At 36.4% G+C, this 25,329-nt stretch overlaps 2 protein-coding genes across 2 annotated transcripts; one reads left to right on the top strand and one right to left on the bottom strand.

The window, feature by feature from the left end:
• Positions 1-6,953: 6,953 nt before the first annotated feature.
• Positions 6,954-8,898, bottom strand: LOC131332177 (protein PHOSPHATE-INDUCED 1-like). The gene has a single exon (XM_058366253.1). It carries the CDS (start codon positions 8,055-8,057, stop codon positions 7,122-7,124), a length of 936 nt encoding a protein of 311 aa, XP_058222236.1. The 5' UTR covers positions 8,058-8,898; the 3' UTR covers positions 6,954-7,121.
• A 6,760-nt stretch (positions 8,899-15,658) lies between these two features.
• Positions 15,659-18,857, top strand: LOC131332176 (7-deoxyloganetin glucosyltransferase-like). The gene is made up of 2 exons (XM_058366252.1): positions 15,659-16,224; positions 17,773-18,857. The coding sequence occupies exons 1-2, from the start codon at positions 15,720-15,722 to the stop codon at positions 18,714-18,716; spliced, it is 1,449 nt and encodes a 482-aa protein (XP_058222235.1). The 5' UTR covers positions 15,659-15,719; the 3' UTR covers positions 18,717-18,857.
• The last annotated feature ends 6,472 nt before the right edge of the window (positions 18,858-25,329 follow it).

The following is a 25,329-nucleotide window of genomic DNA, read 5'->3' as shown; positions in this document are numbered from 1 at the left end:
AAAAAAATTCGGAGATCGGATCGGATTCGGAGGTAAGTTTGCCTCCGATCCGATCCGCCCCGAATCCGATATTCGATCCGTCCCCGATCCGATCCGTCCCGAATCCGATATCTGATCCGCCCCGAATTCGATATCCGATCCGCTCCGAATCTGATATCCGATCTACCTCCGAATATCCGACTATATAAATACCTCTTATTTTTTGGTTAGTCAATAGCCAGTCTTCTACCCAATTGACTTCACTTCATACAACCCTCCTCGCCCATGACTTCTCCCCCTTCTCTCTCTCCTCCCCAACCCGCCTCCCTCTCTCTAAAAAAAAAACCCTCCGGCAACGGAGAGATGTGGCAATCTCCCCTCAAGAACGCGGCAGCGAGACTCCCTCTCCATGTTACTTTTATTTTTTTTCAATCTGAGTTTTTTTTTTTATCGAGTTCTAATCTTTTTTTTTTTTTTTCCAAATTCGGATTTGGATATCCGATCGGATATCCGTTCCCCGTTCGGATCGGGGATGGAGGACAAAAATATAATCTATTCGGAGTTCGGGGCGGATTCGGAGGGCACCCTGGAGGGTTTGGATTCGGATTCGGATATTGCAATATCCGCCTCCAATCCGCCCCGTTGCCATCCCTATGTCTTACACCCTTCGTTCCTATTTTTTTTAAAAGAATGTTGTTATTTTTTAGGATAAATTACATAGTTAGTCCTTAAAGTTTCATACTTCAACAAATCTCGTCGTTCAATTTCAATACAACATTAAAATATAATAATGCACCATCTGAGCCCCACATAAAGTGTTTTTTTTATTTATTTATTTCATCAAAATCGTCTATCTTTTACATAATATTAATTAGATCATTCGTACCAAGAATAAAGTTGATGACTTATAGCTAGACATTTAATTGGATGAAAAATATCATTCTATTATTCAATTTCCGTGCCAATGATGGAGCTTTCTAAACCTAATTGAGACAAAAATTTACGTAGGTGACTTAATCAACAAACATAAAAAAATTCAACGGATTTGATCGTCATTATTGTGTCACAGTCGTATGGCTACATTACATTCAACTACAACAGAGGACTAGGTTTCATACCAAATACTATAAATTGACTGTACAGTCTAAATGTCGTTAGTGAGTGTATTTTTAAAATGATCGATCAGGACTGTTAGAATGTTAAGTTATACAATATTTAATTTGTGATATTTTAGACATGTATCTTGTTTGAGTATAATAATTATTGATTGTGCTACGATATATTTTGGTCTTGTATCTAGTATCTTTTGATCGATTTCTTTTGGTACGACACATTGTGGTAAGAAAGTGTCAATTTTTTGTGTTGTCGTAACAATTGTGGTTATGTTATATAATTTGTAGTATTTTACACATGAGGGAGAGGGAGAGAAAGTCAAGGAGGAGAGAACAACCTGTTACCTGCTGAGCCCTTTTTTTATTTTATAAATTGATTTAATAAATGGGTGGTCCGGATTATTTACTTTGAAATCTAAGGGTTTAAAATCATGATGTGTACGGTACACCTCCTAATAAAGGGTGTGTACCATAGGACTACCCCGAGGATTGAGTCCCATTTGTTACAAGTCACCGGAGAATACACATGGCTTAGCACCCCTTGTACTGCAAATTTTACGTTTGCCACTGGTTCTAGCTAGAGATATTAAAAAAAGAAGCAGAAATATCTTTAATTAATTTGGTAATTGACTCTCGATCGCACTCACCGAAAACTAGATATTTTTTTCCTTTATCCATGTGAATGACAGTGGTTGAATACTACCAACTCGATCTTCCATTTCTTCATTTCAAAAATATCGCCTCCGTATCTCTCTTGCCAAAAAAAACTTGTCCCATGTTAGAAGAATTTACTCTATCCGATTTCAATCTCGTTAAGGTTATGAACTTCATTTCCAGTTCTCCATTGAAGTTCAATCCATAACATTGCTATATCTAACCCAAGGGGTTGGCCTGGTCAACTTGAGACTTAGGGATCACTCTTATGGGCCAATTTATTATTCTAAAGGCTAGGGTCATAATTTAATTTTATTTCTAAGATTTTAATTAATCAAGTATTTGTTCCATAGGATCCTAAATGAAAGTCGTAGAGACAAAAATTATTTATGAACCTTTAGAATAAAATGATTATAATAATAAGATCTTACCAGTTGGGGACTAGCTCAGTTGGCCAAGACTCTTGCATCCCACTAAGAGGTCAGCAGTTCGAGTCTTCTCCATGCGTGTGGGTATTCTTTCCTTTGTACTTGTTGGGATTATTTCTCCATTTAATAGGACTTGTAGTGATCATTGTTGTCCCTTTGATGTGTTTATTTATCTAGTTGGTTCAGTTGTTGGACTTGGTTTTCTCGTGAACAAATAATAATAAGATCTCACTACTATAATAAACCATAAAGATCACAGCAATTGGCCGTGATTGTAAGTTTTTCATCACGCTCATGCTACCGTGATAGATCTGGGTGTGATTGTAAGTCACTCTCTTTTATCATGGTTATAAACTGTGATTGTAAGAGAGAAACCGTGATTGAAAGAGAGAAACAATCACGGCCAAAAGGCGTGATCGTTTCTCTTTTATCACGGTTATAAGCCGTGATTGATTACTCTTAGGCATGATCATTTTTCTTTTCTGGATGTGATTGTATGTCACTTTAGATCACGGTTTATAATCGTGATTGAAAGTTCAAAATGATCACACCACCATAAACTAAGATGGAAAACCATTAGGCGTGATTTTTTCTTTGTATCTACTAGACCATCTTTTCTTGTCATTGTCAAGTTTCGAACCCACGCACCCTTAATTGATTTCCCAAGCTCTTACCACTAAGCTAGCTAAGAACTTCTGTTACATTAGGAAAACAAAAATATTTATACTTACTTCCTAAAGTGTGAAAACTTTCTTTTCCCCTTAAAATTTGCTGAATTTTTTGAAATGCAATTAACATGATATTAAAATATATAAAAATACTTATATAAACATTGTTTAAAAATTTTTAAAAATACGATAACAGATCTTTTGCCAATCAAAATTAGTTGTTGGTCACCAAAAGATTTTTTTGGGGAGAAAAAAAAAAGTTTACCTAATGTGTCAAACGTATACTTAGAAGACATCCAAAATAACTAAATTTCACTATAAAATAAATCATAAAGATTACGGCTCGCCTAGGAAAAAATCGGACACTAGTGGAACTGTCCGCCCGTCATCGAAGAAACAACTGTGCACTGGTGGAACCCAATTGCGGGAATTGTCTTCTCTCTCTCTCTCTCTCTCTCTCTCTTTGGGTGTGAAGAAGAAGATGAAACAAAAAAATTTTTGGGATGAGTGTAATTAGAGCAGCTTATCTTTTTACCTTTTGTAAAAAAAAAAAAAAAATTTTCAAAGTTCTTAAATGACATCGTTTTTCTCACATAACTTTTTAAAGTCTGCCTAAATGGGTACCAGCCCGCCCACGTGAAAATTTAGACCCCGCACTTAAATAGGTAGGCTTTTTATCTCACTGCAAGAGTGAGATCATTTATTTCACTTTTTTTCGCGCTAAAGTTTTTTTATCACGCTACAAGGGTGAGGTCATTTCTCTTTTATCTCACTACAAGAACGAGATTTTTTATCTCATTCTTTTCCGTCCTAAAATCTTTTATCACGCCACAAGGGTGAGGTCTTTTCTCTTTTATCTCGCCACAAGAGCGAGATCTTTTATCTCAATTTTTTTCGCACTAAAATCTTTTATTACGCCACAAGGGTGAGGTTGTTTTTCTTTTATCTCGCTGCAAGAGTGAAGTCTTTTATTTCGCGCTAAAGTCCACTTTTTATCTCAGCTTTGGACTTAAACTGAGATAAAAAAATTTAAGCACCACTTTTTATCACACTTTCACTGAAAACCGTGATCTTTGTGAATCTCCTTAGTGTGACGCATATCTATTATTGTAGTAGTGTCTTTACATCAGATCAAAAATTAAAACATTTAATTTTTTAACCATATTTTTTGGTACTTCACAACTGTTTTTCAAAAATTAAAAAATTAAAGCAATTTGTTTGAGGTGTAGAAGGGTAATCGGTTTAGTTGAATGGTTAGGGATAAAGGTGGGTTGCCCCACTTATGAATGAGGTGGCTTGTTCTTATTGGGTAGGAGGGCATTGCCTTGTACATAGACCCTCTGTGTACAATTTAATCACTGCTATATCTAACCCAAGAGGTTGGTCTGGTCAACTTGAGAGTTAGGGATATGCCTCGAATTTGAAACTTATAATAAGCTATTAGCTCTTATGGGCCAATTTATACAGGTAAGAGCTGGTTCAGAATTTGTTGGGCAAAGTGGTCTTTAAATGGGATACTAGTTCCCTGATTCGTTGGTCTAATGATGTGGTGGAGAATAATCAGATTGTGCCCAATGCTGTTGTCTTTCTGAGCAGAGACGCTATGGTAGCTGGCTAGAGCATATGGAAAGGTAGAAACGAGAGTTTTTTTCCAAGGGAGAACCGATAGTAGTTCAGAGCATTGCCTTGAAGATGGAGTAAGCTTGAGATGATGAATTTTCGTCTCTCTCAGCAGATGGAGCTCATCAGCCTTCCAATGGGGAGTCTCTCCTCTGCCAGTTAATTCGAGATGGATGGCTCCTGCCCAAGGAGCAATTAAGTTCAATTGTGATGCGTCTTTGGAAGAAGGATCGATCTTGGAGGTGGTTTTTCTGCTACAATAACGGGAAACCATAGAGGGGAGTTGCTGAATGGGATCGAAGAAGTCGAAGGTCTTTGGACCCAGGGACAGAGTTAGGATTTTACTCTAGCAATGGTTAGGATTTTACTCTGGCAGTGGTAAATGTATACTAAAATAATGAAATGGAATTGAAATTCCAATCGCACTTTCTGATGGTTCCGCATTTGTATTGTTTGCAACAGTATTTGAACGACTTCTTTTCTTAAAAAATGAGTCAATTATTTTCTTCACCATGATTATCTACCACATTAGATTACATAACTCAATATGCTCTTTATATATATTTTTAATCTGGTGCAAATGCCATGTATTGCTCAATTATGTTTTTTTCTCTAACTTCAATCAGGACCAACTCAGTTCATTGACTTCTGTCAAGTTTTCTCCTATTAATAAGAATCTATGTGATGAGTGGATGCTTGATTCCATAATTTTTATGCTTAACAATTGTTGATAGGGTCCTGTGTTTGTTTGGTTGTTTCCTATCTGTATAGGTTTGTTTGGTGCTTGTATTGAGTTGTTCAGGGATGTCCCATTGATTTGGTAGCTTTTGCGCGTTTTCAGTGAAATGAAATTATTAACCCAAAAAAAAAAAAACTCAAAAACATATTCATATCATTCAATAATTTCTCTAACTTCAATTGAATATTTCCAAATGAGTTTGAGAAATTCACAACAAAACACCAAACAATTATTCTTAATTGTTCGAAAGTATCGACGTGTGGCCGCCCTCAACACCACAGAATCACTGATGTGCATTGGAATTGTGCACACCTTTAAGTTTGTTTTGGGTTTTCTTTTCTTTTTGTCTTTTCTTGAAAATTACTTTGCAAAAAAGCAAAAGCAAAAAAAAAGTGTATCACTACAGGATTTCTGTTTTGTATCATTATTTTTAATGGTGTGAAAACCTTTCTTTGCTGATTTAAGAAAAAGGGAAAAAGCAAAACCTCATCTTTTATTATATATTCATTTTGACCCATTGAATTTAGTTTTGAAATACCTTTTTGGGTCTCCTTTCATAAAAAAAAAAATTAGAGAATTAAGTACTTCCTATAACACAAAAATAAGAAAAAAAATCTAGTGATGATGCGTCTACATAATTTTGGAAATTTATATATATAAAACAATTACATTTGTTAAAATTCTTGTCGTGACAGCTGCCGCCACTTGTCCCCTGGCCGCATTCTTGAATGGGACCTTTTGCTCTTTCTTGTGAAGCCTCGACCTTGACAGAGCTAGGCTTACTTGTTAGGATCGACACACACACACAATTCATGAGTATAAAACAGTAAAAAAATCGATACAGCAATATACGTGGTTTTCCAAGACCGGGTACATCCACCGGAGCGAGAAAACGGTCTTTCTTATTGATGATCACAGTACATAGGGTTTTAGAATATACCTCTTCTATTCCTGCCCTAATCCGTATCGCTCCGTTCCGTTCTGCTTCATTGCGCTTCGCTCCACTCCACTACGCTCGCAACTGATCTTATTGTAGAACTTCTTGATACCTGTCATATATGAGCCACAAGTTCTAGCATTTCCTTATGGCTAAAGGCTTGATTGGCAGTCTGTGGAAGTGGAAAGCGATAGCAAGCTCCTTATTTCTTTGAGTGTCTCATAGTTAGAGAGTTATGTCTCATAGTTAGAGAGTTAGACCCGTCGTGGAAGTGTGCTAGCATTATGTTCAACATTAGAGCTCTTGTATTAGAACTCAAAACTTAATTGTGCCGCCCATTTGAGCCGAGCTTAGTGTTATTCTCTCTTTGGATTTATTATTGACATTGGATTTTAGTTCATAACAAATCCACTGGTGGGCAGCATCATTCGCCAACTAGCTAGAGTCGCCAACTAGCTACAGAGTGGTCGAGATGTGCATAAAAGCTGTCCGGACACCCTTGGTAAGCTATTAAAAAAATGACTTCATTGTACCTAACTATAGCTACATTTTGTTGAGTCAAATGTCCCTAACCTTCACATTCGTCTTATTTCTTTTAAGTTGGGATTGGCCAGCTTAATGGAAACATAGTTGGCCTTTTCTTTCCAATCTTTTTCTCTAGTCCATCGACTAAATTGGAAGAATTACAGTACGTACTTTGTAACATCTTCAATACGCCGAATAAGGCGACATTTTTTTTTTTTAATCATCTCACCAATTATCGCTCCACCAAATTGCGAAAACAAGGCCGCGACTAAAATTGAAAATTTGCAGTGGATACATTTAATCTCATAGGAAAAGCAAACCAAATCAATTTGCTTGAGTATTATTTAACCTCGAAACCATAAAGAACTAACGAATGAACCATATTAGTACAATGTTTCTCTACATATGTATATGATAGGCGTTACTCCTAGCATCTGGTTCTATACCCTCAGCTAGCTCTCAAACCAAAGTAGAACAAGACGACGTCAAGGGATCGAAACAAGCCGGAAGACAATACTCCCTCCCGTTAACCCCTACCGCGTTATAGCTAGCACCCGTTGTGGGGTCCACCAAGAGCTTCCCGGGAAATCCGGCATAGGCTCCCTTGGCGTAAATCCCAGCACAAGCCGCGCAGGCCTCAAGTGGCGCAACGGCTAGACCCTGGTAGATTCCATTTCCAAATGGGTCTGTGATGGCCCCAACGAGCAAGCTAGCCACATTGATCACCACTCCGTCCATACCCACATCAGCATTGGGTGCAATCAGAGGTGGACTCTGTGGGCCATAAAGGGGCTGATGGAACGGCCAAGCGCAATGACCCGGGCACTGAGTCTCCGAGTTACCAACCCAGATGTAGACAAGCTTGTTATCGGAAGACCCGTGGGTCCCACAGATCATACAGAATTTTTCGACCAGCACATCAGCAGAAGTCAGAACAATGACAATGGCATTGGTCTGATATGCCGTTGATGCCAGTTGCGTGATATTGTTCTGCGTGAGCGATTTACCGAGCGAGCAGCTCTCGTCGAGCGTCTGATTACCCAGAGATACCGACACAGAGGTGGGGTTTCGTCCCTGAACGAAGGGGTAGTATTGATTGGTGTTTGCGAACCACTTGGCAACCGACGGTTGGCTTTGAGGCTGGGAAGGAGAAGAAGAGAGGGAGAGGATGAAATCGGAGATTATCGAGCGCTGGGAAGGATCAAAGATTCCGTACCAAATGAGGTTGACAGTGATATCGCCGGAGAGAAGAGGGCCATTGTGGTACGTGAGTTGCGTAGACAGGGGTTGGACGAACAAGGCAGTTAGTTTTCTTGCCCCAAAGGAGGTGTGGATGAGAGAGAAGACAAAGAGAAGTTTTAGAACGAAATGGGCACTGAACAGAGTAGAAGCCATTTGTGTGATTTGAGAAGATAGGGGAGGGTGGCCAAATTGGGATGTGAGTGATCTTGGGTGGGAGATGGGAGCTATTTATAGAAGCCTCGAGAGTGTTAATCTTGGCTGGCACTTTCATAAGATTTCAGTGTTCCATTAGTTAGGAAAGATCTGATGGAAATTACTTTTTATTTTATAGACTTAAAGGTTAAAAATCCCGTGGTTTTATGGGTTCTAGCAAAAAAAAAAATAGCTCAACAATCCGATATTAGTAAGGGCTTTTTAAGAATTTGTAGGGCACCCTACAAATTTAATAAATCAGCATACGAATAATTAACGATTTGAATTATCTTTGTGGGATCCGAAATCGGCCCCACAAAAATTCAATAAATCATTAATCTGAAATTAATTGTTCTGCTTTATGAATTCTAAAAAAAACCCTAACCAATATCAAATTGAGCTAAAAAAATTTTTCAAGAACTCGTAAAAATAGCTGAAGAATAATGAGCAGATCGAATCATTTTAAAGGATCTTAAATGGTCCCAAAAAACTCAGTAAATCATGAACCATCTTGCCCATTTAAGGAGTACCAAACATGGATTAAACAAGAATACAAGGGAAGAAGCCAAACGGTGCCGTTTCGTTGGGCCAGCACCTATGCAAGGTCACCCAATCAGTTGATTTTTGTAAGACCCATTGTGTGAAGGTGTTGAGCAAGGGACTAATCTCCTATCCAGTCTTTCTACGTACCCTCCTGTCAGGCCAGTTTCGGCTTTTTATGGAACTTTCCAAGCCCACAACAATGATAAAAAATCGTTTTATTTTTGGTGCTCACAGAGAACATCGACAACATAATTCAATTGCTGTGATTTTTGACGTAATCAATGTTCTGAGCCCACAAATAGGCCAAACTCGACGAACTAGAGGGTAAGAAGACTGGACGGGAGAGAGAGAGGGGCGCACTATGAAACACGACATTTGCGCTGAAGAATAAGCTAATACAGGTACATGCAGTTGAATGGGCATTGGATTATGTTCCACTAATTGACCGTAATGTGCTCCCCGATGGGCTGTTTGGGCTTGCACATGGGACGGTAGTTTGGGGAAGCTGAACATTTTGAATTATTCCTCAAAATGAGAGATATAAAGAAATCGACCGTTGGGAGGACAATCAGTTGCATGGCAATTGGCAATCAGGAGGGTAATTTGTTGGGTTGTTGCAGACGTTTTTGTTCACTGTCGAAACGTGGGCGAATATTACCCTCCCTCACAGTTATTAGTTATCTGATGTCTCTAAATTGCTGTGTCCCTCCAAATTAACGATAACCTTAGTGCCTAAAACAGTGTTGGCAAATCAGCAAGGAAAGTAAAATTGGAATGGATTTGAAATTACTACATCAAGGGATTAGTTGTTGAGCGGATTTTTTTTTTCCGTTGCTATGCAAGGGATTAATTGTTGCCAACCACAATTGTTGCAGACGTTTTTGTTCACTATCGAAACGTGGGCGAATATTATCCTCCCTCACAGTTATTAGTTATCTGATGTCTCTAAATTGCTGTGTCCCCCCAAATTAACGATAACCTTAGTGCCTAAAACATCGTTGGCAAATCAGCAAGGAAAGTAAAATGGGAATGGATTTGAAATTACTACATCGAGGGATTAGTTGTTGAGCGGATTTTTTTTTTCCGTTGCTATGCAAGGGATTAATTGTTGCCAACCATATTCTCTGCTGCAAGGATGAAAAATTAAGCCTTCGTTTTTTTTTTTTTGGGGAAAAAAGTAAGCTTTACAAAGAGAGAATCATTATGACGGAAGAAAACTACTACATCGAATATGCATCAATCACCCATCAAGCTTGCCAAATTTGAGTTGCGGCAAGCCGATTCAAAAAGGAAATCAAAGGAATTTTGAATGGTTAAATTAAAGGAAAAAGTTTCGATTTGAAATTTATCATCATGGTCCGAAATTTCACATGCTTTTGAAATTTATAATTAAGCACCAAAATAAATCGGAATTTTGAAATTTACCATCATGGTTCCATATTTACCATATATTAAAATTTGGGGAAATTTTTAAAAATGGTCCCTCTAGTTTGCACGAGTTTTCATTTTCGTCCCTCTACTATTAATTGTATCATTTTTAACCCTATAGTTTTCATTCCATCTCAATTTCGTCCTTCTCCCTGACGCCGTCCATGAAACAAACGGAATTGAAGGGCAAAATTGTCATTTTCTCTCACAGAAGGACCAAATTGAAATTTTATGCAAACCAGAGGGATTATTTTTAAAATTTTACATTTTACTTTTGTTTTTTGCAAATAAAATAAAAAAGACCATAAGAAATGTATTTGACAACTGAATTATTTTTTATTGGGTAATCAAACTATATTGAAAAATTTATATTTCATTACACATTACAAAAATATTAGAAAATGCACAAATCAACCCCTTAGCTAATGGCTTTGTATCATGTTCTTATAATCTTCTTATTTTTTCACCCAATAAAAAAATGTTTAAAATCCGTGTTTATTTGTTATATGAGTGATCTTATGAGTAAGTCCAAAAATAAATACACTTATACCCATATTTTAATGTATTTGATCTCTTAATATTTAATAGTGTTTCATTGCTTAATTAAACACAATTACAAAATTTCTAAATACTACTGAACAACTTTTTCTTTTTAATCATATGACAAAAAAAATAACGATAGCGAAAATTCAATTGAAAAAAAAATACAAGACCAAGACAATTAACATAAGGGTTGTTTTTTGAATTTTCTCATATTTTTTGTGATGTATATAATAAAAACTTTACAAAATTTCAACATATATTTTATTATTCACTATAAAATGAGATGAGAAATATATTATATATGATGTATTTTAAATTTATTTACAAAAACAAAAGTAAAAAACAAAATTATAGAAATAGTCCCTCTAGTTTGCATGAAATCTCAATTTAGTCCCTCTGTGAGGAGAAATGACAATTTTGTCCTCCAATTCCGTTTGTTTCATTAACGCCGTAAGTGAGAGGGACGAAATTGAGACAGAATGCAAATTATAGGACTAAAAGTAACACAATTGATACTAGAGGGACGAAAATGAAAATTCATGAAAACTAGAGGGACCATTTATAAAAATTTTCCTAAAATTTGTATTCGACTGAGACATGAATGGTCGATTTTGAAATTTTATCATCATTGTGCCAAATTTACCAAATTTGCGATTTGTATTCAGCGGAGACATATACGTGTTCATTCAAACAACATTAAAATGAAAGGTCAATTTAATGCTATACAGTCAAACAATATTAACCATGAATTAGTTAATTCTTAAAAGTTCTCATACTTCTCCCACGTTGACACTTTCACAGCACGCCACCTAGCAGGAGTGGGTGCCCTCCCCTTTTATTTTATTTTTTGTAAGGATTTGGCGGTCAGAGATGTCTGAACCAGTTTATGCGCACCTCAACTATTTTCCTCCCTGGTTCAGTCAAAAGTAGGTCATCCACGCCGTAACTAAAAAATTGACGAGATATTCCTTTTTTATGACCCTCAAAAAATTGCCAGGTTCCGAATTCAAGATTTCCTGCTGCGTATGGAGGCCGCTCTACATACTGCAGGAAACCTTTCAATAAAGATCAGGAATCGGGTCGTGAACAAAAATGCTTTAAAGCAACCATATTTGTAACACACATCCGGAGCCATATTTCTAATACAAATCAGGCATCAACCTGACACGCAGGTTTATTTTATTCTTCAGATGGTAAAATTGTGTCGGACACCCATGTGGACATATACTTTGGACTCACTACTCCTTTTGACCAAAAAAAAATAAAAATACACTTTGGACTAACTACACATGGCCTTGCAGTTATTGGCCCAATGGACCCAAATTAATGAGTGATTTTTCATTGACGAGCGGGTATATCCTACGTGGTACCCGCTCGGCGCATCCGAGCCGTCCAATACACTTTTGGATGGCTCGGATTGAAACTCTCTCTCTCCAGTCACACAACACTTTCTCTCTCTCCAAATTTGAGCCAATCAAACACGCATTGGACGACTCGGATGCGCGAGTGGGCACCACATGGTACCCGCTCGGCACTGAAATTTTTTCCCAAATTAATAATTGTACTCATTTCGTCCCAATTTAATAGTCTTTTTTTAGAGTTTATGCCATTTTTTTAATTAATTATATCTTATAATTTATATCTTATAGTCTTTTTTTTGGAGTATAATTTTTTATGTGACCTTAATAACATTGTGTTATACAGCTAATCGAGATCTTATTACCAATTTGAAGATATAATAGTAACTAATTTTTTATCCGGTTAGAATACAATGAAGATTATTAATTAAGGTTGAGTTTTGCTAAGCTTTTCGGGCTTTTTCTTGTTTTATCTTTATTCAAATTTTTTCCGCGTTTATTAGTTTTACACCTCACTTTTTTGAGATTTTCCGATTCGTCTTGACTAGACGAATCGAAAAAGTAAAAAATTATGACTTTTACCCAAATCCTTTGAAAATTTTCAAGATAAAGCCGACTTTTTGGGTTTTAACGGAAAACCAACAAAGTGAGGCACAAAATTAACCAAACATGAAATTTATTTATTTTTAATATGGACAAAACAAGAAAAAGCCCAAAAAATACAAAAAGTACTTGGCGGAATGCCACCTAAATGGAAACAGAGAGAGTACTAATTAACCCATTTAACTGACTTATTATTACTATTACAAGGGAACATCTTATAAAGATGAAATGGAAGATATCAAACTTCCAACTGATTTTAGCTTAGGCCACATTGGTATAATCGAAAATCAATTGTTGTTAAAGTTAATAATGTTGGTGTATACGATGGCTCATATATAATGGTATAATCAAACTTAGCAACATTTTTAGAAATAATCAAATTTTGGGTTTTGGATAACCAAAACTAGCAACCTTTTTCAATAATCAAAATTTGTGAACCACACACCACATAAGTTAACTGGTTCCAAAATTTGTATACATGCGTGTTTCAACTAGTATTTTCTTCTTCTCTTCTTCACCTGCTCTATATCTTCTTCACTTCACCACAAACTGCTTCTCTTTTTTTCCCTCCAAAAGTAAAGCTCATATCTCTCGATCATCTACAATCCAACCTATCATTGCTGGATTAAGGTATTTCACTATTCTTTTCCGTTTCTATTTTATTCTTTTTTTATTCCTTCCCCTATGGTTGAGTACATGAACTTTGAATTATTTTCCAAATTCAAGAACACATCTGAATTTTTTTTTTTTTTTGAAAGATAAAGAGAGTGATGGATTTGTGATATTAGTTTAGTTAGATAGACTACAAGAATAGGAAGAAGAAAAAAAAAGTTTCGGTGTTGTTTTGATAAAGAACACCATATGTTCGATATATTTTTGCTCAAAAAAACGTAATGGAGGAAAGAGAATTGCGGGGAGAGAGAGAGAGAGAGATTGTAGTGGACCCCTTATTTTGGTTATGGACTAGAAGTGACCATTGTGGACTTCAATATTGTTAAGCTTAATAATCTCTTAAGTGAATAATCAAAAGCTGATGTTTCAACTTTTGGTAATTCATTTTTTATTATACCACTGTGGATGGCCTAATACTGAACAAGAAAGACATTTCAACGCACACGGCACAACTCATATACAACTCAACAAGTTAGGGAAGAAAACTCAAAGGGTTATGGAAGAAAAAAGACAATAATTGAAATTAAACTATACTTGCAGAACGAGCGAAGTATACGAAGAAACCATGGTAATGAACCGAAAAATTGAATCGGGTCTTTAGGCCTACCTTCTGTTATTGCCTTCTGGCTTTAATTTTGTGGTATCTCCATTTTTAAGTATTATGGTATATATTTACGTTCAAGAATTACAACTATAGCAGTTTTTTTATTTGTTTTTTTATACTGTAAAAACTATAGTAGTTTGCTCCTACAAAAGAAAGTTTTAAAAATGGGCTCCACATGGCCGGGGCCCGAGCCCAAACCCTTAGCCTAATATGTTAGGGTCATGAACTGGGTCTGGGCCTAAACATTTTCACATGGGCAGGCTCAGCCCAAGCCCGAATTTCAATGGGAGCCTTGGCTTTGAAAGGGCTAGCCTGAGCCCGATGATTATCATAGAACAAAATAAAATAAAACATGATAATTATAATAGACGGCACTGATTAATATAAAGTAGACTGGCTTATCTTTAACAAACTTGTTTTTTGTTTCTGGACATTGTTTTTACTTTTTAAATTTTGTTCATTAAGGAAATTACTTAATTTAAAATTTAGAATTGCTCCTTTTATTATTCCAATGTCCGTGATACTCACCCCTATTGTAAGTGTATGTGTGTAAAGTATTTATGTGTGGTGATAACATTGTTGAATCATTAAAGGGCGATAATAGTCACCGTCCATAGGAAAATTTATTTAGGCCAAACACGCACTTTGTACTATTTGGTTTGTTTTAGGATAATTAAAAAATATTTGGAGTAGCTCGTCCTTAGTCATGGAAATGATCTGGAGTGTCTAACTTTATCAATTGAAACGATTCTTTCAAAAATCCTTTTTAAGTAGTAGGAGTATAAACTATGTCGAAGTTTCCGTTGATCTGATATCAACATGATGGCTACAAATTTGTTTTAAAAACATAGTTTAGGAGTATTATATTCTCAGTGCCGCAGGGATAGTCTGGTTGTCAATGTGTTACCACCTTAATTATTTAAAATGCCTTCCATTTTTGGCTATCAATCGTTGCACTGCTCACGCTCTTAACCGTCACTTTCATAGATTTTAGTAGTTTGAGAAGTGTGTCAAAGACGCTTTCGTTTTCACGCGCGCTCCAACTCACATACTCGCAAGTGAATTATGTGACCACCAAAAGGGTCGTTATCAAAATACACGACCATTCCATTATCAAAATACACGACCATTAGAACACCAGCTAGCATAGGTGGTTTGTTCTCCTCTCTCCCTACCCTTGCTCAGGGCCGGCCCAGGCCCAAGGCCCAAGAGGTCCGGACCTCGGGCATCCAAATTTTAGGGATACTCTAATATTATTTGTAAATTAGTATATATATTATTTGTTCGTTTTATAGAACAAATGTCTTTGCTAGCTCAGTGGTAAATTGTTTTAGTCCATATGAAGTATCCGAGTTCGAGTCTTCTTGGCAATTTTTTCTTTTAAAATATTTTTTTCCCAAAAATAATGTTATCGTAATTGCCAGGTTTCAAAACCAAGTCTAGTAGAATTTAAGGTAACCACTTTTGTTGTTGGTGACAAAGCAATCAACATGTATTATAAAGTCTAAAGTAGTAATATAAAAAACATTTCTATCATTATTGTTTAATTTTAAAAATACACAATGCACCATCCCACAATTTAATCTTGGACATCCAAATCTCTTCAGCTGGTCATGCCCCCGCTAACTCTCATTAACGTATATTGTTGAACAATAATTAAAAAATACAGGACCATTACCGGGCACAGGTGTTTCACGTGGTAATATAGACGGGCGTTACATTCCCTTTGTTCACACGTCATCAATGACGTGTTACAGTCTCGCCTACGGAATTTTTATAATACTCCCCTCCGTACACGTTTACTCCCCCTTATACAAATATGGAGCCTTTGCAAAGAGACATAAAAAGTGAGAGAGAGAGAGAGAGTGTGCAATGGCGAAACCACACGCAGTGATAGTACCACACCCAGCACAAGGCCACATGAACCCCATGCTAAAACTAGCAAAACTCCTCTACCTAAAGGGCTTCTACATAACCTTCGTCAACAGCGAGTACAACCACAACCGCCTCCTCCGGGCCCGGGGTCCGACCGCCCTCGACGGCTTGCCGGGCTTCAAATTCGCCGCCGTAGCCGAAGGCCTCCCGGCCGAGGTCGACGGCGTCGAGACCAACGTCCAGGAGCCTTACATCCACTGCGACGCCCTGCTGAGGGAAACCCCCTTGCCTTTCTTCAAAGAGTTCGTCGACGATCTCAGATCCTCAACGGAGGTTCCGCCGATTTCGTGCTTCGTTTGTGACGGGAACATGACTTTCCCGCTCAAAGTCGCCCGAGAAATCGGCGTGCCTTGTGCGCTCTTTTGGACCCCGAGTGCGTGTGGTGTCTTGGGGTATGCCTATTATCGGAAACTCATCGAACGGGGGCTTGTGCCACTCAAAGGTAGGTAGATTTTGTTAAAATTACATTCGTGTGTGTGTGTGTGTGTGTGTATATATATATATATATATATATATATATATATCGTGAATTTAGGATTTGATTGTTTTGAAGTACCAAGGATTCCAACAATCCACATCTTTTGGGTCAGACCAAGATGGCAATATGTTGGAGTTTAGCCTACATGGGTTAATTATTTCCTCCAAAGTTAGTATATGGGTCTGGACGGCCTCTTCACTCTTTGCCAATTGGTTTGGAGTTGAATGATTTAACATGGTATCAGAGCTAGAGCTAAGGTTTTGGAGGTTTTTCCCCTTTGTTTGTGTCATAGTCGCACTTTCTTTGGTTGTGATCCATGTGTTCTGGATCCTTTGTTTCCCTCTCTATTTGCGAGTCGTGGGTCGCACGTGCGGTAGAGTGTTGGAGTTTGTCCTACATTGGTTAATTATCTCCTCCAAAATTAGTATATGAGCTTGGACGGCCTCTCCTTCTTTGTCAATTGGTTTGGAGTTGGAGGATTTAACACAATATTCACATATAGTTTGAGTTAGTTTGGAGTGGAAGCTAAGCGAAATGACTCAATTCATGTCCAAATAACATCTTGGATCCTGCAGTCACTACCAGGTGTAGTGAGTTATCTCAACTGTCTAAGTTTGGAGTGGAAGCTAAGTGAAATGATTCAATTCACGTCCAAATAACATCTAGAATCCTGTAGTGAGTACCAAGGTGTAGTGAGTTATCTCAACCGTCTATCTCGTCAATTAATAGTTCGGATTATTAAAAGACTCTTCGCGACCATTGAAAATACCTTTGGACAGCTGAAACGACCCACTGCGACTTGTATTTTTTTGGTCTTGGAAACGTGTTTAGTCTTTGTCCGTATTGTTTTCGATTGCTGGCCTTCTTTGTTAAAACCAGATCTAGTCACTCCAATAACGGGGTCACTCTTCGTCATGTTGCTTTGTTTTTCTGATTTGGTTGTACACGGAAGCATCAAACTAGAAAAATTGGTGTCTAAGTGTAGGCCACAAATTCAACTAAAAAACTTCAAATTAGGAAGCCCAATAGTAGTACTTGATATGGTTTGCTGTAGAACGATAAAAGCAGCACTGGACCACACCATTCTGGGTTTTTTTTTTTTAAAACGGAAGAATAGCTCTACAGCTAGGCTACTAAATGGACCCGACTGCACAACCCAAACCTCCGGGGAGCTAGCGCAGCCACACCAGTCACAGCTCCCATTTACTTTAGGGTACTCACCTAGTCACTTGGTGGGGAATTGAATCCTAGACCTTGAGGAGCGGGCATCCGTCCGAACCACTGGGGCAACTCCTAAATGTGTACACCATTCTGTTTTATCTGTGCTTTGCCGGGAATGGAAGCATGAAGCCGGTCAACTTAATTTGTAGCCGTAAAATGCAAATGCTACCAAATTACTTCAATTTTCCTTTTACCCTTCTGATCAATATGTGGTTTTCCAGATGTTTTAATCGTTGGCTTTTCCCTTGTGATTGTCGTTCTAAGTAAGCCTTTTCTGTTATAATATTGCAGACGAGAGTTGTTTAACAAATGGATACCTGAACACAGTGGTAGATATTCCATCTATGGAGGGTATACGTTTGTGGGATCTTCCACATTTTGTCAGGACCACAGACACAGAACATATTATGTTCAAATTTCTCATGACTGAGGTTGAAAAAGCCTATAATTGTTCGGCCATTATTCTTAACACGATTGACGCGTTAGAACACGGTGTTCTTGATACGCTACGGACGATGTTTCCTCCGATATATGCCATAGGGCCTCTAAATTTGATTGAGAAGAAGCAAATCCCTGAAAGCAGTGCATTGAACTCTATTGGATTAAATCTGTGGAAGGAGGATTTAGACTGCCTCGCTTGGCTCGACAAGAAAGAACCCAACTCAGTCATTTATGTGAATTTCGGCAGCGTTGTCCGAATGTCATCCCAAGAGTTGGTTGAATTTGGTTGGGGGCTTGCAACTAGCAAGCAGAATTTCTTGTGGGCAATCAGACCCGGCCTTCTAGGTGGTGAATCTGCAGTTTTTCCGCCGGAGTTTGAGGTTGAGATTAAAGAGAGGGGTCTACTGGTAGGTTGGACTCCTCAAGAGAAAATTCTTCGCCACCCGTCTGTCGGAGGGTACTTGACACACTGCGGCTGGAATTCTGTTCTTGAAAGTATTGTCGAAGGAGTGCCAATGATATGTTGGCCTGCTTGGGCGGAACAGTACACCAACTGTTGGTTCCTCTGGAAGCACTGGGGATTGGGCATGGAGTTAACAAATGTCGAGAGGAAGGAAGTGGAGAGGCTTGTGAGAGAGCTTATGGTTGGAGAGAATGGTAAAAAAATTAAGGCAAAAGCCTTCGAGTGGAAGAAGGTTGTTGAAGATGCCGTCACTGTTCCAGCTGGGTCCTCTTGCGTGAATTTCGACAACCTAATTAACGAGGTGCTCCTCTCCAAATTTCAAACATGTTAGTGTGCTGTTTGATACTCTCTTTTTTGTTCTGTTAATTTTCTGGTTTGCTTTCATCAGATTATCTGTTTGTGCTGAAGTGTGAGTGTGCCATACTTATACGTGTAAAATAACAACAAGACTACATCCATCGCTTAACATTTATTGTTCAATATTTTACCGTTCGTCTTGATAATTAATGATCTGAATTTAAAAAAAATTAGAGAAGAGTTTAACTCTTTCATAGAAAATTTTCTAAAATTCTGACCGTCTAAAATATATTTGAACGATATATTTTACCGTTCGTCTTGATAATTAATGATCTGAATTTAAAAAAAATTAGAGAAGAGTTTAACTCTTTCATAGAAAATTTTCTAAAATTCTGACCGTTTAAAATATATTTGAACGATGAGATTGAGAGAAGTGAGAAGAGCGGAAAACGTTGAATAGTAGGCGTGGACATTTTCTGGTAAAATAAAGGTGGTGACTTTTACCTCTACACGTGAATGTTTTCTGGACGCATATATTTGACTCCAATTAATCGGGAGAGAGAGAATAGGAGTAAATAGAAGTACAATAATTGTTTTGTGTGCCAGCTGTTTAAAATTCGATGCTAATGAGTGCTTTTGTGAGAGATACGCCTACCGCACGTTGTGGACCCCAAGTCCCAGCCATGCCCCCGTGGGCCCCAAGTCCCTGCCGTGCCTTTTTCTCGCTGTAATCTGCGGCGACACAAAACCGAGAAATTATTCATTTCCCCAAGGGCAACACGTCACGTGTTGCCCCCACCAATAAAAATTTGCTTCTGGGTAAAGAGACCTGTTATTCTCCCTGACACACCCCACCCCCCGGCCCCACCTTTCTTTTCCTAGTTTACCCCCGCCTCTCTTTCTCTCTCTCTCTCTCCCTCCCTTTTCTTTCTTTCCACCGTTCCTTCTTCTGTTCTTTTTTTTTTTTTTTCCAGTTTTTTTTTCATTTTATTTCATTTTCTTTCTTTTCAGTTTGAATTTTTTTCTCTCTTTAATAATAGGTTCAAGTCTAATTCTAGGTTTTATAAAGTAATTGAGAGAAAAAAAAGTGTTTCAATTGATCATGTTTATTTCACTATTTTCTTTTTCTTTTTTTGTCTTTTATAGATTAAAAAATATAGTTACGAAAATAAGTGTTTCAATTTTCAATCTGTTTGAACCGGTGCAAAGTTGTTATTTTTCTGATCATTTCATCCTAAATGGTCATAATAAATTTTTGGCTCCAAGACCTTTCAATGGACACCTTAAGAGAGTCTTGAAACTAAATAATGAGTCTTAGGGTGTTTGTTGAAAAGCCTTAAATCAAAAAATTCATTATGACCATTTAAAATAAAATAATAAAAAAAACGATCTTTGCTCTGATTTAATTGAATTGAGAATTAAAACACTTAATTCTTGAATTATATTTTTAAATATACAAAGAGTGTATTTATAGAAATTAAATAAATAAGATATAAGTACTTAAATAAAAAAATAAAAAAATAAATTAAAAAGTATGGGGGACCCGGGGGTTCTACTGCCCCTATTGACATAGTAGCCCTTAAAACGTTTCCGTTTTAGTTTTAAAAAAAAAATAGAAACCATCCATTTGTAATCCTATGGAGTATAAACGTGATTTGAAGCAACATACTACTGAATCAGTTAAGAGGAGGATCTATGCTAAATAATGGTTAACAAATTTATAAAATTGTACTACAGTTAAAAAAAAAGTAATCCTAAATATAACATTTGTATTCTGGATTAGTATGTCGTTTGTAAAATACATTTCGTAATTAGTTTCCGAACACTAATTGTAATCTTAATGAATTTTTTACTTTATGATTTCAACGAGCACCTTAAGACTCATTATTTAGTTTCAGGACTCTCTTAGGGTGTTCATTGAAAGGCTTTGGAGCAAAAAATTTATTACGATCATTTAGGATGAAATTATCAGAAAAATAATATCTTTATACTAGTTCAAATGGATTGAAAATTGAAACACTTATTTTCATAACTATATTTTTTAATCTATAAACGACAAAAAAAGAAAAAGAAAATAGTGGGATAAACATGATCAATTGAAACACTTTTTTTTCTCTCAATTACTTTATAAAGCCTAGAATTAGACTTGAACCTATTATTAAAGAGAGAGAAAAATTCAAACTGAAAAGAAAGAAAATGAAATAAAATGAAAAAAAAAACTGGAAAAGAAAAAAAAAAAAAGAACAGAAGAAGGAGAGAGAGAGAGAGAGAGAGAGAGAGAGAGAGAGGCGGGGGTAAACTGAAAAAAGGGAGGTGGGGCCAGGGGGGTGTGTCCGGGGGGGGGGGGGGGGGGGGGGGTGGGGAAAGTAGCAATTTACCTAGGTAAAATTGTCAGTCAGAAAGTCTAGAGCCGTTTGAGCATTAAATCCCACTGACACATTCTTCTCTTCCCACTAGACACAGCCTTCTCTTTAAAAATAACTCTAAAAGTGTTCCAAATTTCAATCCGTTTGAATGGGTGAAAAGATTTTATTTTTTTTATCATTTAATTCTAGAGGGTCATAATTAAATTTTGGCTATAGGGCTCTCGTTGATTAGTCCTAAGAAAGTCGTAGAATCAAATATCTCTTAGGACTGACAAACAAGAGCCCTGGAGTCAAAATTTAATCATGACCCTTTAGAATTAAATGATCAGAAAAAGAAAATTTTCTCACCCATTCAAACGGATTGAAATTTAGAACACTTAATTTTTCAATCTGCAGTTTATATATTAAAAAATATAGTTAAAAAATTAAGTGCTCAAAATTTCAATCTGTTTGAAACGATACAAAGATTTTAGTTTTTTGATCATTTTATCCTACATAGTCATAATTAAATTTTGACTCTAGAACTCTCGTTGATTAGCCCTAAGAAAGTCGTACAATTAAATATCTTAGGACAAAAACGAAATTCCTAGAGTCAAAATTTAATTATGATCATATAGGATAAAATAATCAGAAAACTAAAATCTTTCTATCGATTCAAACGGATTGAAATTTTGAGTATTTAATTTTTTAACCATATTTTTTAATATATAAACTGCAGGTTGAAAAATTAAGTGTTCCAAATTTCAATCCGTTTGAATGGGTGAGAATATTTTATTTTTCTGATCATTTAATTCTAAAGGGTCATAATTAAATTGACTCTAGGGCTCTCGTTGATTAACCCTAAGAAAGTCGTTGAATCAAATATCTCTTAGAACTAATCAACGAGAGCCCTAGAGTCAAAATTTAATTATGACCATTTAGAATTAAATGATCAGAAAAATAAAATCTTCTCACCCATTCAAACGGATTGAAATTTTAAACACTTTTAGAGTTAATTTTAGAGAGAAGACTGTGTCTAGTGGAGAGAGAAGAACATGTCGGTGGGATTTAATGCTCAAACAGCTCTAGACTTTCTGACTGACAATTTTACCCACAAGGCAAATTTTTATTGGTGGGGGCACCACCTGACGTGTTGCCCTTGGGGCAACGAATAATTTCTCCACAAAACCACACCATTTTGGGGGACTGGGGGAGCTGCGTGTTGTCTCGGTTGAGAAGGTTCCGCTCTAGTCTTGCTTCGATAATCGAAAACGTTTACTTCGTAGAGCTCGTCGAGTTGAACAAGTATGTAAAAAATCAGTTTGATCGGATATCATTAAGTGCTTGATCGGAACACATATAATTTGCCAATAATGGGTTCTTGTAGATTTGATCTAGTATTTCGGATCCTTTTTTTTCAAGACAAAAGATTTCGATTAGGCACTTAATGATATCCAATCGAGTTGATTTTTAACATACTTACTTGTTCAACTCGACAAGCTCTACGAAGTGAACGTTTTCGATCATTTGAGCGAGATCGGAGCACGGCCCCCTTTGCCGAGATAGCACAGCAGCTCCCCCAACTCCCATTTTGGGGCCCAAGCTCACATGCCTTTATCTTTTGCTCATCTCTTTCGCACGTATGATTGTTTGTCGCTCACTTCGGGATCTCATACAAATGATCCAAGCCATTGAATAATTCTAAAATAATTTTATAAGTGCCTTGTAAAAAATCAACTTAGTTAGATATTTATAAATAATTCATCCAATCTTTGAATTTTTCATTCAAATTTTAGGATCTTGATTACTAAATGAATACTATAGAAATGTTAGACAATTGTGTGTTTGGTATCCTTCTTATCTGAACTGTTGATGTTGTAGAAATTGTTAAGAAGAGCCTTAATTAAAAAATTTATCTTGATCGGCCATCAATAGGCATCGAAACAATTCATATTTTTTAAATAATCTTTGCGTTTTGATACTTCACGATGTCCAATCAATATAATTTTTTAACTGAATGATTTTCTAAACAATCTCTACAACATCAACGGTTTAGATCACTAACATAACGAGCACACAATTATCTAACATTTCTTTAGTATTTATTCAGTACTCAGATCCTAAAATCTGAATGAAAAATTCAAAGATTTGATGAATTATTTATAAATATCCAATTGAGTTGATTTTTTACAAGGTCACTTAAAAAATTATTTTAGAATTATTCAACGACTCAGATCATTTGTGAGCTTGGCCCCAAAACGGTGTGGTTTTGTGGTGCTGCAAATGGCAGCGAGAAAAAGGCACGATAGGGACTCGGGGTCCCTACCAAGGCACGAGATGTGGGGCCCACTCCAAAATCCACATGAATGATTCGAGCACCTTCACATATTGAATTAAGCTGATTTTTTTATAAGTCCACCCAAATTTTAAAAAAAATTATTGAACGATTCGAATTATTTTTTTAATATTTGTATAAACATACCGTGCGGCGGGAATTGGTGCGGTGGGCGTATCTTTAATGTTTGTATGGGGAATCGATCTCTCCAGTCGGAAATGGACTCCATAAAGTTTTTGTTGAAAAAACAAAGGTCATTTCACCATCTTATTGACACTAATCAATAATTTTTTCACTTACATACTCATCTACAACTTGTTCATTTCTGAAAACAATTTGATATTTCTCAATAATTTATTCACTATCGAAAACAGCTAACAGCCCTCGAAAAAAGTATAGAAGCTCGAATAAATAATCGGTGAAAAAAATTGTACAAGTGCCATGGTGGATTGACCCTATTATTAGACACAATTTATTACTTTCTATGTCTCTTTTTGTAATTTTAATTTATATATTAATGAGACATCATTATTACATTTTTTACATGAACTTTTCAAAATTATTCTCCACTTTTACCCATTAACTCTTTTTTCAACTTTTCAAAAGTATAAAATGATAATTGTGCAAACTATACCCATTAACTTTTTAAAATGAACATTTATCAATAGATAACTCAAAATAGAATATTTAACTTTTATTTGGAGATGGATGGAGTAATATTTACAAACTCATTTTGATAATGCTATAACAACTAAGATCGTCTTCAATTCATACTCTAGTTTGTCTATTTTTTTCTCCCTATTTTTATATTGGTAGAAAACAAAACTCTAATTTGTATTCTATTTCGTTATATATTTGATGAAAGGATGCAATTGGATACTCAAAGTATGGGAGGATCCTCGAAATTTGACGAGAAAATAATCAAAATGAGAGTAAAGTAGACAATGATTGGAGTAATATTTAACTTGAAAATATTGAGCAAGTACACTGAATTCAAACATTTTATGTATTGGAGTACAAGATAAATGTATTGTGGTGGCCCAAAGGATTTGGTTTAATGATCAATACTTGATTTAAGAGTTTGTCATTTCTTAAGATCTTAGGTCACATTCCTTTAAGATTTTTTATTTTTTATTTTTATTTTCTGTTTTACGAAAGAAGCCATACTCTCATAATACATTATTTTTAATTTTAAAAATAAATATTTATTATTTTTCTTAGCAGAACAGGGCCTAGATTCGAAATCTTTCATGTATCATCAACTTCTTTGAGGCATTTCATACGGAGCATTTGTTCTGATTTTAAGTGACGCTTCTATCCTAGTGAACAAGTGGGCTTCTGGTCTACCAAAATTAGTCGAACATGTAAACAGGATTCTTCGAAGAACTTTTAGTTTTTTTTTTTTTGTTATTCGGTAATCCTAATCTATATTATCCTAGAGGACTTGGGAAAGGGAAAGGGAGCTTACGGGAATCGGACTCTATCCATGTGCATAAGAGTGTGTAAAAAAGACTAATTGCACACCATTCCACTTACAGAACCTTTGATTTCAAGCATGGGGGAATTGTAGTTAAGTATTCCGGATCGTTTATGTGTCACCGACTCACCACAAATTCCGTTTGCTTTAATAAGAGAGGTGCTATTCACACAAACAAAGGGGCACAGATCTTGCACAGATCTCTATGTGGGGCCCACTATGGATCCTACACAAATGATTCGAGCCGTTCATTAAATTTGAAACATTTTTTCAAAAGCCTCCGCAAAAAATCAGCTCAATCCGATACCTAGAAATACTCGATCTAATCATCTAACTTTTCATTCAACTTTGAACCTGAATGATAACTTATATGATTAGATCGAGTACTTCTAGGTATCGGATCGAACTGATTTTTTACGGAAGCCTTTAAAAAAATGTTTTAAATCGAAAGAACGGTTCGGATTTTTTGTGTGAAACCCGTAGTGAACCC

The sequence above is a fragment of the Rhododendron vialii genome, chromosome 7a (assembly GCF_030253575.1).
Source record: "Rhododendron vialii isolate Sample 1 chromosome 7a, ASM3025357v1".
Taxonomy (NCBI): Eukaryota; Viridiplantae; Streptophyta; class Magnoliopsida; order Ericales; family Ericaceae; genus Rhododendron; species Rhododendron vialii.
Note: the sequence above shows the minus strand (reverse complement) of the source record. Positions and strands in the feature narration are given on the sequence as shown.

Coding starts and splice junctions, on each gene's coding strand:
- LOC131332177 (XM_058366253.1), bottom strand. CDS start 8,057: ATGGCTTCTACTCTGTTCAGTGCCCATTTCGTTCTAAAACTTCTCTTT.
- LOC131332176 (XM_058366252.1), top strand. CDS start 15,720: ATGGCGAAACCACACGCAGTGATAGTACCACACCCAGCACAAGGCCAC. Junction 16,225..17,772: donor GGGGCTTGTGCCACTCAAAG/GTAGGTAGATTT, acceptor ATAATATTGCAG/ACGAGAGTTGTTTAACAAAT.